Source organism: Rhinatrema bivittatum, chromosome 2 (genome assembly GCF_901001135.1).
Source record: "Rhinatrema bivittatum chromosome 2, aRhiBiv1.1, whole genome shotgun sequence".
In the NCBI taxonomy this organism is placed as follows: domain Eukaryota; kingdom Metazoa; phylum Chordata; class Amphibia; order Gymnophiona; family Rhinatrematidae; genus Rhinatrema; species Rhinatrema bivittatum.
Window position 1 is genome coordinate 27,406,344 of NC_042616.1, and position 16,403 is coordinate 27,422,746.

Consider the following 16,403-nt stretch of genomic DNA (forward strand, 5'->3'; position numbering starts at 1 on the left):
GCAGGAGAGACTTGAGCCAGGATTGAGTACGGATTTGGGACGAGGGCTACTAGATCTGCTACTTGACTATTCACTTTTCTTAAGTCTTGTACTGGTCGATAGTCATTTGATCCAGGCTTCTTTACTGGCAACAAAGGGGTGTTCCAAGCAGATCGGATTCGCCGGAGAATGCCCAAATCATACAATCTTTGCAGGTGTATCTGAATTCCTTGTCTGGCCATATACGGAATGGGGTATTGAGATTGATTTATCACCTGTGCATTCTGTTTCATCTCGATCCAAATAGGGGTAGCGTTGATGGCTATTCCTCCTGGGTTCTGTTCTGCCCATACTTTAGGTATACTGTCCATTAGCTGTCTGCGCTTTTCGTTGAGGACGGTGTTTTCTCCATATCGGTGCGTAGTGATATGTTCAACTATGGGGAGATGTAATCTCCATTCTTCTTGGAGTGGACAGATGAGAGAGACTGGGTTATCAGCGAAGGATGCTCTTATTTCTCCTGTCGATTCGAATTGTAAGTTGGCTCTTAATTTACAAAGAAGGTCTCTCCCTATGAGGGGAACTGGGCATCCCGGGACGTAGAGAAACTGATGGGATACTAATTGTCCTCCCACTCGAACCTGTCGTTTCTGGAGAAAGGGAGCGATAAGTGGCTTTCCAGAGGCCCCTACAATAGAAATGTTTTTCGAAGTGGGCGTGGTAATAGCGGTAGTCATGACTGATCTTTGTGCCCCGGTATCTAACAATCCCTTAAATGTCTCAGTCCCTACTTTGATTTCTACTAAGGGATCGAATGGAAGAATTCCCTTCTCTAGTCATGCTTCACTACTGTCTTCGCCAGAGGTTTCTCCTACAGCCATCTGCCATTCAGCTTCCTTTGGTTTGGACGGAGTATATCCTTCCTGCTTCATTTGCAGGGACTCTGGGCACTCAGACTTCCAGTGTCCTTCTTGTCTACAGAATGCACATTGATTGGCTCCCAACGGCATCCTTCCACCCCTAAACGATCCTCCTCTACTTGCTCATCCTCTGGGCGGTCCCCTCGAGGGTGACCTGCCCCTTCCTCTCGGCCCAGGATATCCCTGATAGTGCCTGGCCGAGTTTCCGAAATTCGTTTCTTCCAGCGCTGCGGCTAACAGACTAACACTTTCTCTTAACTTTCTACTTTCTTTCTTTTCCTTCTTGTCTCCGTCCGGCTCTCGGTTTACATAAACTCTGTCAGCCATGGCTTTTAACTGGCTAATAGTCATTCCCTCAAATCCTTCTGATTTCTGTAACTTCCGGCGGATATCGGGACAGGATTGTCCGACAAAGCTCATCACTATGACGGACTGACTCTTGGGGTCCTCTGGGTCGAATGGACTGTATTGCCGATATGCATCCATCAATCTTTCCAAAAAGATTCTGGGAGTCTCGTCTCTCCCTTGCACCACGTCGTGGATCTTCCCCATATTCATGACTTTCTGCTTTCCTTTCTTTAAAGCTCCGAGAAAGGCGACTTGATATGCAGCAATGCGGGCTCGCCCTGCAGCCGTCTGGAAATCCCAGTTGGGATCGGCGACAGGGGCATGCTCTCTCACTACTTCATCTGGATTACCGTCTGACCCGGCTCCCAGCCGAGCTGCTTCTTCCATGTTTAATTGTATTTGTCGGCGTTCTTCAGTGGTGAAAAGGATGGAGGCGAGATGCCGAATGTCAGCCCAGTTGGGGTTATGGGCTGCAAAAATTCCTCGTAAAAAATCTAGCATCTGATCTGGATTATCAGCGTAAGAGGGGCCAAGCTGTTTCCAGTTAAAAAGATCACTGGAAGTGAAAGGTATGTAAGTAAACAACTTTATAGTTTGCGTAGTATTATACTCGTTTTCTTCAGTAGGGACCACGGGAACTACGGTGGTTGTTTCTCTAATTGGTAGTTGCAAACTTGCGGCTTGGGTTTTACTGCGAGTGCCGCCTGACACGGACGACTCGCCGCCGTCTTCAACTTTTGCCGCCGCCGCTTCCGCTTCAAGCCGTACTTCGGGAACCGGCATTATTTCATGATCAACTTGGGCATCGGCGGGAGCTGGGGGATCTGGTGGCGCATTATACGATTGAGGGTAGCTAGGGGCATAGGGTGGCGGCAGAAGATCTTCTGCGTCAGGCAGTACTGCAGGCGGCAGGGGTTTAACTTTTTTTTCTTGAGTCCGTGAATTCCCTTGCACTACAAACATGGCCGCCGCAGATGACGCATGGTCCTTTATTCCCAAGATGGCCACCCTTCCCTTTCTTTTCCGGTTTGAGGACTTCCGGTCTCCCATTTTGTTCACTTGCGCCACCATTACGAGGGCGGCTCCCTCCACTAACTTCTTTGCCCACTTCGGAGGATTCTCAATAACTGCAATCCAAGCAGTTATGTATGGCTTATCCTCAGGGCAACCCGGATTCTCTTCTTTCTCAACTATTTTCAGGACCCTTGTGGCCGTTTGGAAATTGAAAGTTCCTTCCGGAGGCCAATTTACACACAAACCGGGCCACCTATGGGTGCATCGCTGAATCATTCCGGGCTTCGTACATTTACGTTTATCGAACACTTCACTATAGTGTTCCGTCATAACTTTTAGTGGAGTTGAATAGCCCCCTCCCATTAGGATAGAATTCACAGACAAAGGAGGGAAGGGAAGACGGATAGGTAAGGGGTCCGTATCCGTCAGACACAAAAGGGTCACAATCGCCCCGACTAGGACGCGGTCAGCCCGGCCTAGAACTGCGAGGCCATTCACTCTCTTTCACACAACAAGAAACCTATTCCCACTATCGTATGCGTTACTTCTTTTTCCTCTTTTTATGCGCGTGGCTTTCGGAATGCAATTCCTACCAAACCACCGCTTGGGGTGTGATCAAAGCCCCCTCGGTCCGCCTGGGATGGACCGGTTATTTGCTACTCTTTTAGCTATTCTTCACTTTTCCCATCATTCCCATAATACTCGCCTGCAGGGTTCTTCCGATCGTCATGAAAGCCTTCTTCCCAGATCACCAGCCCAGAGGTCTCAGAAGAATTTCTGTGGAACGGTCCCCTCAGAAACCTGATCGCTGAACTCAGCGGTGGCCACTCACCAGGTACGTCTGGGGGATCGCTCCGCCACCAAACTACTGGACCCACTGGGGGGCTAAAATAGCGTCCCCGGTACCTCCTGGCTGGCTCGCCAAATGTAACCGTCTCTTTTTAGTCAGTAAGGAGGTCCAGACAACTGATCCGTAAAGATAGACTTTTATTGCCAGCAAGATGCAGCTAAGACAAAGGCTCAGTACAACTGCATGCCACGCCCCCTTCGGAGCAAACTTTTATGCACTTTACAACTCTTATCTTTCACACATGCGTTCTGGTTTTTGCTGAACAAACATTTCACAAATTGCTGAACAAGCATTAGCTAGCGTGGTCCTCTAGTAGGTGTAGCTTATGATCAGACTATTGTTTCGTCATTTAATTGACGTGTTAGACATTTCACATCGGCATTCGTATTAATACAATACAAAGTATTATTCCAAAATGGAGTTACGTTACGTTACGCTAAAAGTTAGTGCGCCACTGCGTCACTACGCATTACGTATCATTTGCGTTGCAAATATTAGTACGTTCAAGATGGCTGTGCGTTTCACTGCTGGCATGATTAGTCGGAGGATGTTCAGTTGTTCGTTCGTACTTCAGGGGGGTCACGAAATTGAACCCCTTCATAGGGACCGATGAATAGGGGGGGATTAGCACCTATTCAATGCTAGTCCAACACCGAGTGAATCTAATAGCGCTCATCACATGCAAATGCATGTGCATGAGGCTATTAGGCATTCACTCTGATGCAAAAAAAAAATGTGCATCTTGGATGCACATTTAGCGATCAGTATTAACGCCTGCCTGGAGCTGCTTTAAATCCATTGTTTTCCGTTTAGCTGACATCCTAGCTTTATACTCTTTTGAGAATAAGGAAGAAATTGAGACGTCACTGGGGGATAGCTAGGATAAAAGGTGGATTAAACTATAGGTCAAGAGCTCCAGATCAAGGAAACCATTCTGTCCGATGATGTCACTTCCTCTGGATCAAAGACTATTCAGGTAGCGTTCTTGGGAAACATCAGGATCCTCAGTTTTAACTTCTGGACTACATAGGCTTTCTCCCAATATCAGGTCTCAGCTGGGCAGCCTACTGGGCTTTCATTTAAAGATAAAAATGTCTTGCACTTTATTCTCAAAGGTAGTGAAACAGCTGCTAGTCACCAATGCATTTGCGGAGATCAGTGACAGATGGCAGGGAGTTGAGGATCTGCAGATCTTGCCAGAGATTATTAAAGCGTACTTGGGAAACATCAGCATCCTCACGGAGAATGCTAACTTAAGAGAACAGCAATTTAAATTTATATGGCAAATATATGTCACTACTGAGCAAGCATATAAGTTTGGAATTAGTGACTCTCCAAAATGCTTGAAGTGTGGGGACAGCATTGGCGACTATATGCATAGTTTCTGGTCATGTACTAAGCTTAAGGATTATTGGGCTCAAATCATGGACTTCTGCAATGTAGTATGGGGCAGTAACATCCCCCTATATCCGTTATGTCTGATAAGTTTTCACAGCTTGCCTGCCAAGTCTGTAACCTAGATTAGAATAATGAATGTATTATATGAGTAGGGCAGTATTACTACAGACTCGCAAATTCCTTTTCAGAACTGCAAGTCCCGGCAGCCTCTCCTGCAGAACATGGGAGAAGTTTCAGGAAAGTTCCAGGTTATCTAAGAAGGGGAGGTCAGTAGCCCCTCAGCCGGGATATGCTTGCTCAGCAGTGTGTAGAACGCATGTGTGAAAGATAAGAAATGTGAAATGTATAAGAAGCTACTCCCTGCTAGGGAGGGGGGTGCAGTCTTACTGAGCGATTCAGCTGCATCTGTTATTTTTGCTGGCAAAAAGAAAAAGAATAAAAACTTTTCCTTTTTCGGACCAAGTGCCTGGAGTCTTCTGTTTGTGCCTGCTCTTTGTAGCCTATTACAGTATCTGGCAGGCGTGTTTCGGAACGTAGTTCCTACTAAGCGTCTGTTCTGTTCTTGGAGGGTGATCAGACCTCCCATCAGACTCAATGGAGTCCGGCTGTGTATCCCTGAGTATGCATACTCACCTGGTTCTGGAGTCTTCACTCTGGACAGGACAGTTCCTTCTCTCGGACCACCAATCCCCTCGGCCTCGATCTGATGTGCCCACGGCAGCACCTGGAAGCTCGGTCACTGAAATCAGCGGTGTGCACTCACTGAACGTCCAGGTGCAAGCCATTGGCTGTCCCACCGGGTCGATTAAAAAATACAAAAGGGAAAGTGGGAAATACCCCAAATTCCAAAAAACCTCCTGGCTGGCTCCCCAATGTAATAGGGTACAAACAGCAGGTACAAACAGAAGACTTCAGGCACTTGGTCCGAGATAGGAAAAGTTTTTATTCTTTTTGCCAGCAAAAATGACAGATGCAGCTGAATCGCTCAGTAAGACTGCATCCCCCTCCCTAGCAGGGAGTAGCTTCTTATACATTCCACATTTCTTATCTTTCACACATGCGTTCTACACACTGCTGAGCAAGCATATCCCGGCTGAGGGGCTGACTGACCGCTCCCTCCTTAGATAACCTGGAACTTTCCTGAAACTTCTCCCGTGTTCTGCAGGAGAGGCTGCAGGGACTTGCAGTTCTGGAAAGGAATTTGCGAGTCTGTAGTAATACTGCCCTAATACATTCATTGTTCTAATCTAGGTTACAGACTTGGCAGGCAAGCTGTGAAAACTTATCAGACATAACGTGCTGACAGAGAGTTTCTCACTGTCCTACTATAGCTGTATTGCAGGCTGTAAGTAGACCCGTTATGAAGCGGGGGATTCTGGTACATGAAGTCCTGCTGGTAGAAGTTTCAGGTTGTCCTCTTCAGGATGAAGTCTCCAGTCTCCGCCCACTACATTAAAGTCTCTTGTTAACGAATCAGCTCTTGAACCAGTTGCCAAGTAATGAACCACACTACCAACCAATGTCAGACACACACACACACATACACACTTAACACACTTACACATACACACTTACACTCAGTTACTCAGACATATTTTCTGATTGAATAAACTTTATTGGCATATTCACAGTGACACACATATACTGTCAGTGTGTGAGTGACTCTCACAAAGACACACACTCTCTTGCTTTCAGACACAAAGACACCCCCACACAGTGAAAGCAAGAAAGAGTGTGCGTCTTTGTGTCAGAGAGACACATACACACTCACTCACAGAGTCTCTCTCTCAAGCATACACACTCTCTGCTGTTGTAGTACTGCTCCTTATGTACTCACACAGTGAATGCCCTCCACCCAGCACTGCCTCATCACTATCAGGCCGATACAGTAAAAGTCGCGGAAGAGCGGGTGAGCGCCCGCTCTCCAGGCGCGCGCACAAGCCACTCTCCTGTGCGTGCGATTTAGTATTCAAATGAGGGCCCGTGGTAAAAAGAGGCACTAGTGCGTCCTTAGCGCCTCTTTTTTGACAGGAGCAGTGGCTGTCAGCGAGTTTGACAGCCGATGCTCAATTTTGCCGGCATCTGTTCTCAAACCCGCTGACAGCCACGGGTTCGGAAACCGGACACTGGCAAAATTGAACATCCGGTTTTCAAACTGCGAGCTGCGGGCTGATTTTAAATGTTTTGGTTTTGTTTTTTTTATGATTTTTTACTTTTGGGACCTCCGACTTAATATCGCCTTTGGGTAGACGTTAATTTCTGAAAGTAAAATGTGCGGCTTGGCTGCACATTTTACTTTCTGTATCGCGCGGGAATAACTAATAGGACCATCAACATGCATTTGTATGTTGTGGGCGCTATTAGTTTCGGGGGGGAGTTGGCCGCGCGTTTTCGACACGCTATTACCCCTTACTGAATAAGGGGTAAAGCTAGCGTGTCGAAAACGCGCGTCCAAATGCAGGTTAACAGTGCGCTCCACTGGAGCGACTGTACTGTATCGGCCTGTATGTAAAGTTCTTGCTTGCTGCCAGCCCTTCCCCAGCCTGCAGCAGCCCCTCCCTTTCCCATGTGCAACCCTTCTCAGCACCCCCACTCTCCAGGAAACCCACAGGTTCCACAGCCAGCTGCTCCTCTCAGAGCTCAGCCCAGTCACCTCACCAGCACTGCACATGCACTTCCTCCTGACTCACCCCCTTCCTTTCTGTGCCTGTAGCTTAGACTTCTCCGCTGCACTCCACCCCATCATATTCCCATTGAGTGTGCACTCCACAGTCTGCTGCTTTTATGGTTCCCCAGGCTAGTACTCTACATTCCTGTTATTGCTCACCCCGCCAGGAGGGCGGAGTTAGCAATCTATTAGGTTCCAGCTCCTCTGGGAGGAGGAGTTAGCAAACTGTTGTGGCTCAACCTGCCAGGAGGGTGGCGTTAGCAGTCTGTATCGACCAGCTCCTCTGAGTGGAGGAGTTGGCAGTCTGATATGGCTAACCCCGCCAGGAGGGCAGACATGGCAACCTGGTATGCGCTGGTTCCTGTAGAATGAAAGAGCTAGCACTCTGTTATAATTCTGCTTTGGAGTTGAGCAATCTGAGACAGATCCGCTAGGGAGTTAGCACTTAATATAATCTCTATACTGAAGTAGCAATCTGTTATGGATCTGTTCCCTTGAAGATGGAGTAACAGTGATGATACTCCGTAGGCAGAATAGTGAACTAATGTGGGTTGGCTCCCACAGAGTGGTAGATGATATAATACCGCTCTATTAGTGTAAGGAATGAACACTTAGTAGAAATGGTGAATCCCTGGGCTGATGGCAGATGACAGCGCCCCCAAGAGGAGATCCTGAGAGGAACCACTGGCTAGGCTGGAGTATTGAGACAAACACAGATAGTTCTTTATTAGACTGAAAGTAGAACCACCAGAGGTGGCAGTAGTGAGCTGATGTACTCTGCAGGGCTGAAGTCCTTCAGGTACTGGAATAGCGATCTCTGAGTTGCTGAGCTGTAGAGAGAGACTATAGGTAGTGAGTAGACAGGGTATGCTGGATACATAACCAGTAGTGGATGATACACTTACAATGGTAGATGTCTGTAAGGTCCTCTTATGCAACAGAGAGTCTTCAGTATTCAGGAATAGGAGCCGCAGGCGAGTACTTGTTCCTGTAAACAGTCTGAGATAGTAACTCACAATAACTGTGTATGAGATGGCTTCTGGAATAGAAGAGAGTTGAGGAGAGTTGAGGAACATAGGCCCTCGTGGAGCGAGCACCGGTTCCCATCTGCAATCTGTAATAGCAATCCATAAGATATAATATAAGATATAATATAAGGTTATTATATTATATATAATATAATATATATATATATTATATATTATAATATATATATATATATATTATAATATAATATATATATATATATATAATATAAGGTTATTATATTATATATAATAATATATATAATATAAGATATAATATAAGATATAATATAATATAATATAAGATATAATATAAGGTTCCATGTAAACCGCCTCCCGGCGATAGTTATTTCTGTTAAATGTGAACCGGAGTGATATGTATTGTATACAGGAACTTCCGGTATATAAAAACCAAAAAATAAATAAATAAATATAGGTATGCGATATCTTCTGAGAAAGAAGGGAGTTTGTGAAGGGTCTAGGAACATGGGCCCTCGTGGAGCGAGTACCGGTTCCTATCTGCAATCTGCAATAACGCACAATCTCCGTACCTGCGATAACGTCTTAGACAGAAAGGAGTCTTTAGGATTAGGAACGTAGGCCCTCGTGGAGCGAGTACCGGTTCCTATCTGAATAGAACTCACAGTGTTCACGTCTGCGATCGCTTCCAGGCAATAGGAGTCTTCTGAGTCTTCAGGAATGTAGGACCTCGTGGAGCGAGTACAGGATTCCATCCTGTATCTGAAATCAAGAAGAGAGAGAGTGGGGCCCCCGAGGAGCAGGTACCCCTAGGTAAGTTTGTAGAGGCAGAGCAGCAGAGAAAGATTCCTCCTTGCTAACTCAATTTGTAGTTTCAAGCAAAGATCTTTTATATTGGAAGCAGATGACGTCAGTACAGGGGGATGCCCCCGAGGTTCGTGCCCTTGCCGGTACAAGTCTGGAGCGCACACGCGCCCTTACATCATCAGGAACATTATTATTTATTATTTTTATATACCGACATTCAATCTCAATTGAGATATCACACCGGTTTACATTCAGGTACTGTAGGTATTTCTCTATCCCCAGAGGGCTCACAATCTAAGTTTTTGTACCTGAGGCAATGGAGGGTAAAGTGACTTGCCCATGGTCACAAAGAGCGACAGCGGGACTCGAACCCTGGTCTCCTGGTTCATAGCCCACTGCTCTAACCACTAGGCTATTCCATAGCGTCAAGCCAGCCCAGGGACTCCGGGACACAGAGGCAGGGAGAAGCCGCGGCAGCATCTGTCCGTCAGACCCGAAGGAAGTCACCATAAAGGTAGAGAGGGTGGAGCGAGGGCGAGAATAGGCACTAACGCAACAATTCCTCCTCCATATGCTGAGGCATTTGCACTCTATCGCTCACACATGCTGACATACACACCCTCACTGCCTCATATATTCCATCAGGCTCACTCATATACACTTTTTTCTCCCTCTGTCTGAGAATAAGTAAGACAAACATTTGTACTTACATTAGTGTTCAGGGAAAATCCAGGCACAGCCCAGGAGAGGAGAGCCTGAATGGGCTTTTGAGGGAGGGGGTGGCCATATAGTGTGGGAAGACAAGTGGTCTGTTAAGCTCTGAAGTAGTTTTCTTTAATATATTTATATTTTTGCTGTGGCATGTGGATGAAAGGAGCCTGCTGCAGAGGAAAGCTGTGGAAGCTGGGAGGCAGACATTCAGCCGGTGGTGAGGCAGCGGCAAGAAGTGTACTGGCTGTTTCCCGCTGGCAAAAATAGAAGTAGGGCAGGCACAAATGGAGGCAGCAGGAGTATTTACCGCCGCCATGGTGACGATGGGAGTCGGGACAAGTGCAATGAGCAGGCCCATGGAACTGTGACTGCTGTCGTGGGGAAAATACAAATGAAATACTAAGTGGAAGACCTTGAGGAAGGCTCCTGCTGTCTGAGAAATGTCACATGGCTGCTATTGGTCGCCACGACTTTGTAGGCATGTGGCCATGGTGACCAACACATCACTTATGCTTGAAGCCCCAAAAGGCCAATCTGCTCCTGGTTTCTGGTTTTGAGGGGGGGGTGGGGGAGAAAGAGGGCGAAAGCCTTCACTGCTGAGCTTACCTCTTCCTTCAACCATTTAGCTTTTTTTTTTTTTTTCAAGTCCACACTTAACAAGGCTACCAGACTAAGCTGCTCAACTGAGGGAGGAACCCACCGGTATCAATTCATGAGTGGAAGCGGTGCTCTTTTAAAACTTTCTTCTCAATTTTTCTTCTTTTTTTTTTTTTTTACTGGAGACGGAGAATACTTGCAGGCTGATGTTGGGTTAGGGCTATATGTCCATGACATCAGCTTAACTCCATCTCCATCTGCTGGTAGAGGTGCATAACTACTTGTGTGGATTGGCCTGCCTGAGTGCAGAGGGAATATTATTTTTAACAGAAAAAGAATGAGGATGCTTAGATAACATGAAATAATGACTCAAAGTAAACAGAAAGTGAGAGGAAAGGTAACCACAGACATACAGGTTAGAAAATTGCTTTATTTTCAGTTTGCTGATGTCTGTGCAAGCTGGACTACCTGGGAGTTGTTTCGCCAACACCGTGCACACCAAGGTAAAGAAGGGATTTTTCTTTTAGGACTTTTGGGAAGGGGGGAGGAAATTATGAGGTGAAAATCTCCTTGAGGGGCCCAGCTTTGCCATTCTTATCTTCTTAATAATAAAGAAGAAAACTCTTATTCTCCTTAGGAGGATCAGCTTCATATCTGAGACCTTGTGCTTTAGAACCCCCCTCTGTGTTTTCATCAGCAGTGCTGCCAACTCCTCTGCAAGGAAATCACTGGAGTCACTATGCAAAGTCTTCAAAGCTTGGTGTAAATGAGCAGGGGGGCGGGGATCCTACACAGTCACACGCTAAGTCGTTCTTGCCCTCTCTAGCACAGCCCCCACTGCTGCAGCTGCTGCTCCCTCCCTCCCCTGCACACTGGCTGCCTCTCTCCCTCCCTTCCAGTGTTTTCAGCTGCCTTCACCATGGCCCACCGGCTCCCCTTTCCACCTCTCTTCCGCTGCGATTGTCATCACTCTGTGCCCTCAGTACGAAGCTCATCTGGGTGATGTCATCAGTCCGTGCCCAGCAGGCGGCGGAGCTGCTGTGCGCATGTGCATCTGCTGAGGGGCGGAGCCACAGGAAGATCCTAGTTTTCCATCTTTCCAGTCCTCCTGGCACAGCAGGAGGCAGACACTCAGCTCCTCCCCAGCCTGAGAAGAAGCCCCCATTTCATTTCTAATCCTGAAAGCGGCAAAAGCAGAGAGGAAAATGCCTGCAGGAGCTTCTGCTCAGGTAGGAGATGGTCCCTTTCTGTCTTCTCTATTTAAACACTAACAGGCCGATGCAGTCATCTTAGCGCTGATTTTTGGTGCATGCTTTTAACACCCATGGTTTTTTGTAACTCCCGATGCAGTAAGCTAATGATATGCTAATGCATTGGGAATTTAAAAAAAAAAATGCACATAAGCTTTAAAATGTGTGTTTGGCAGAGGCTGAATGTACATTTTAACAGGCCAATTCAATAATCTTGGTGCTAATAAAAGGTGCATTGCTTTTTAGTGAACGTTTTTTATGCCTATTATTTTTTTTTTAACTCCTGATGCAATAAGCTGATGAACTGCTAATGCATCGAGTTAAAAAAAAATGCACAGGTCAAACGCATATTTTAACTAGGGAAGAGGTGGAAGCATCCGTGACAGGCTATCCAGGTAAATGGATACAGCGGCTGCCACCACTTACCCAAGTAATCACTGATTTAACCATCTTACCTGGCAGCAGGAAGCAGCCACCAGACAGATGTAGAAATAGGTACTTATATGGTTAAAATGGTGGCAAACCACACAACCATTTTAAGTATTGACTTGCGTGGCTATCTGATGGCTGCTTCCCATTGCAGATAGACAAATAAGTCAGTTATTATCCAGGTAACCGGTGGTGGCTGCCAGCACCTACCCAGAGGGTTTTTGACTTTTTTTTTTAATTTTTAAAAACTTTTTTTTACTAAATTTTTTTCTTAGCGCTGGAAACTTAACTCAAGCCTTAATCAGGGGTTAAGTTTCCAAGGCTAAAAAAAAGGTGCGCTGACCAGCTGTGGTATCTCTGCATCAGCTGTTAATGCTTAATGCCCTTATTTGCATGAGCTTTCCATGCGAGGGCGCTAAACAGTAGCGATGTGCAGCGATACTACACTTCGGTCCGGGCTTCGTTTTCGGCCTGCCGCGGGAAATTTTGTTTTTTCCCCCATGGTTTGGGATTTTTTTTCGGGGGGGAAACGCCGATTTTCGGGTTAGTGCGCACTAACATTTTAAAGCACGCCCTAACCCAAAAAACTAATTTTTCCGAAATTTCGGAAAAATTGCATTCTGTTTTCGGGTCTCCTGAATGCACATCCCTACTAAACAGTACTCCCATCTGGAAACGCACCTTTTTTTGCCTGCAAAATTCCATGCTGCATCGGCAGTAAGTTTTGTGTGCAGAAAACGTGCATTGATGTGTGGGAGAAAGGTGCCTATGGCTGAACGCACCTCCCTGCATTGGCCTGTATCTCGGGTAGGGAGGGGGCACCATCCCTGACAGCTAGGGTGTAAGTGGTGGCCGCTGCCGCTTAGCCAGATAATACCAATTTATCTATTTATCTGCCAGTGGAAAGCAGCTGCCAGATAGCTCTATAAATCAGTACTTGTGCAGGTGAGTGGCAGCAGCCACTGCTTAGCCATTTAAGTACAGATTTATCTGTGGGCATTTTAAAACTTTTTTTTTAAACTTTATTTCCTTTTTGTCCAGCAGATCAGTCCACACCTGCTGGGGATTCTCCTGCTTGCCAGTAGGTGGAAGCAGAGAACATTTTCCATTTCTTTTTTTTTTTTTTTTTTTTGCTTACGTCACTAACACTCTGTATCCTGGGATAGCTGGGAGGTTCCTCAGTAGTTCTCTGTCTCTGGCTAGGCGAGAGGTGTACTGGGATAGCTAGGAACTATCAAAAAAAAAAGAGAGAAAAGTAGTAAAGGGCAAGGTAATTAAACTCTGGGCGGTACCCCCTCCTCACCTGTTGGAGAAAAAAACAACAACCAGGAGTAGTCCTAAGCAAGCCGAGGTCTGCAGAGGGCAATTCCAGGAAGGGGAGGCAAACGCTCCTAGGGAGCAGTTCGGCGTCCTTAGCCACAGCAGCGGGAACACGGGCATCTCTCCCTCCAGCGGCAAGACGCATGGCCAAGAGGGGCCGGAAATGTACGCCATGTCAGACAAGGAGGAGGAGCTCCATCGCGGGCTTCTCTTGCACCCCGCTGTCATGGCTGTGAACCGCCAGAAAACAGATGGCGGAGATCAGGTGAAGAAGGGAGGGACGGATTGCAAGCAGATGCACCGCTGACGCCAACGCTGGCTCAGAGGGAAGAAGGCAAGGTACAGCACAGGCCACTGAAATGAAAATGATGCAGGGGATTTGGAGCTTCCAGAGGAAGCTCCCGTTGAGGAGGAGGAAGAGGAGGGAGTAAAGGGGGAGATGTAGGAGTGAGATTATTTAGGAGGGAAGATCTGAGCCTCCTCGTAGTAAAAGTTATGCAAGCCTTAAGTCTGCAGGAGTCGGGCAAAGGAAATGGGGAGGAAAAGAACATGCAAGGGGGGACCCAGTACTGAGAGGTATAAGGAGACCAGCAAAAGCCTTCCCCACCCCCCCCCCTCTACCCTGCTGTAGAGGATTCAGCCCTGCCGGCAGGATTCCTAATGAGCTCCCTCTACCCACTACAGCAGGGGGAGGCAGGCAGGTTACTAAAAGTCCCAAAGGCAGATACCCCAGTGACAGCAGTGACAAAAAAGACAGCTATACCGGTAGAAGGGGACGCTTGCTTAAGAGAAACTCCGGGAAGGAAACGTTAAGAGATAGGAGAAAGCCCAGGGGGATAGGATGGCCAGAATAGAGTCCGGGACGGCCTTTCTAGCAGACACAGTGTGGGATCTCATTCGAACCTCAAACAGATGGCATCGGTGGTGGTGGCGGTGGCCAGGAGGCTTTTGTGGCTCAGACGTTGGGCGGCGGATGCATCCTTGAAGGCGAGGCGGAGCGTCCTGCCCTTCAAAGGGCGTCTCCTCTTTGGGGAAGATTTAGAAGCACTAGTGAAGAGCCTGATAGATTCAAAGCCACAGAGACTCCCCAAGGATAGGCCCAAAGGTCCCTTAAGGCCCTTTAAAGAAAAGACCAAGGAATTTAGAGGGTTTATACAAGTGAGAGTCCCGGGTAGTCAGGGAGTTAGGCCCCGGCTGAGACAGACCTTTCGAGCGGCACAGGGCTGGGTTAGAGATAAAGCTTCCCCCCCCCCTCGAGCTCCAGGGGGGGTTTAAAGGGGCTAAGTGATGGTCGGGGGGGGGGGGGCCCCCCCACCCTGATCCTCCTCCAGTGGGCGGTCGCCTCACACTATTTTTCAAGGAGTGGGCCCGAGTCACCAGGGACAGGTGGGTCCTGGAGATGATCTGCCTAGGGCACTCCCCGGAGTTGGCTACCACGGTTCCAGAATTCTTTTAGGAGTCCCCCCTGCAGATCGCAGGAGAAGAGAGAGAGGCAATCAGAACGACCCCAGACAAACCGGTGGCACTAGCAGCGATAGCACCAGTTCCAGTCCCAGGGAGGGGCACAGGTTGTTCCCTGTACGTTCCCGGATCAGTCCGGACTCCTGGGTTTTGCCTCCCTTCCAGCAGATGGAGACAGACTCTGCCTTATATACCTAGGTGCCACCCACAGTCTGCCAGTATTACTCCATCTTTAAAAAAACAACTCAAGACTGATCCTAGACTAACATTGCTATAGCTTAGCCATGACACAGGTTAAACGTAGGCCTCCCAAGTTCCCACCACATACATAGCTGTAATTAGTTATCTTATTCTTCCCCTCTACTTTTCCACCTCCCAGTTGTATTCCCCTGTTTTATTGTAACTTTTACTCCTTCTAGTTATGGTTTAATGTGCATTGTTATTGTTAAGGTCTTTGTTCCCTGTAAACCGATTTGATTCGATTTGTATCACGAAAGTCTGTATAAAAAAGCTTTAAATAAATAAAATAATCTTCAGCAGATGGATGGATGGACTGGAAAAAATGGTCGGAATTTACGCTGACCAGACGAATATTTGTCTTGTCTTGAGGATGTACACGAGCGGTCGGAAAATGTATTATATCGGGAACTGCAGTTCAAATTTTTAAGGCAATTTTATATAGCGACCGACAGAGCATATATGGCTCGTATAGCTGATTTCCCCCACGTGTCTCAAATGCAAACAAGCTGTGGGCTCTTACACGCACAACTTCTGGTCCTGTGTAGAGAGTAAGACCTTCTGGCAGAAACTTATAGGTACCTGTAACCACCTGATGTCCATTGACCTGCCAGTTGATCCTATATTGTTCACTGTACACCCCTGTTATATGTAAACCGGCATGATGTGTTTGCAACATGAATGCCGGTATATAAAAATTCTAAATAAATAAATAAATAAATTGTGGCGGTTTGGATTAGCTCCAGTTCCCCTGGGTGGGATAGATAAATATGGTTTAAAATTTATACAAAAAGTGAGTCTAACAGGGGAAAAAAAAATACTATTCTGGCTTGCTGGGTGTCGGATGAGATACTGCATCATGACCAGTGGTTTAGACTGTTGATTAAACTGTTCGCATTGGGATATACCTGTGGGCAAGGTGCCTCTGACACAAGAAGGATGGCTCTGGAAACCTCTGGAAGACTATTTGAACCCCATCACTTGCTAATGAACACGCCAACACTGGTTATTAGCCTTCAATAGGACACACGTAGGGGTAGAGGGTGGGAAGGGAAGGGCAGAGGGAGGTTTTATTGGTTTTTATTGGCTTTGAATGTTGACGTCTAAGGTTTACATAAGACATATGGCTGCCAATCTTGCTGTGGTTCTTTCACACTTGTACTGTTACCAGGAGACAATGCATATTTATGATTTATGTGATAAATACCAATAAATACAAATTACAAAAAAACCCAAACAAACCAAGAGGAGAAGTTAGGAAGCAGGAACAAAAGCTGTCCTTCGATCGGAGGGTATCGGGCGGGCTCCCAGGAGCTGGCTAGGTCCTGAGTGGGGGCCGTCCCTCCCGGTGTGCGCATCGGCTGTGGCTAAGAGTCCAGGGCCCTGTTCTACCACCAGTGCACTAGAGCT

The 16,403-nt window shown here is 47.0% G+C and overlaps 1 protein-coding gene across 2 annotated transcripts in view; it reads left to right on the top strand.

Moving 5' to 3' along the window:
- The first annotated feature begins 11,327 nt into the window (after positions 1–11,327).
- Positions 11,328–16,403, top strand: part of LOC115085860 (oocyte zinc finger protein XlCOF6-like) — a 29,759-nt gene continuing 24,683 nt past the window's right edge. For both annotated transcript variants that reach the window (XM_029592370.1, XM_029592371.1), the window contains exon 1: positions 11,328–11,525. In XM_029592370.1, the coding sequence (XP_029448230.1) occupies positions 11,502–11,525 (24 nt within the window). In that variant the 5' untranslated portion in view covers positions 11,328–11,501. The remainder of the gene's footprint in view (positions 11,526–16,403) is intronic.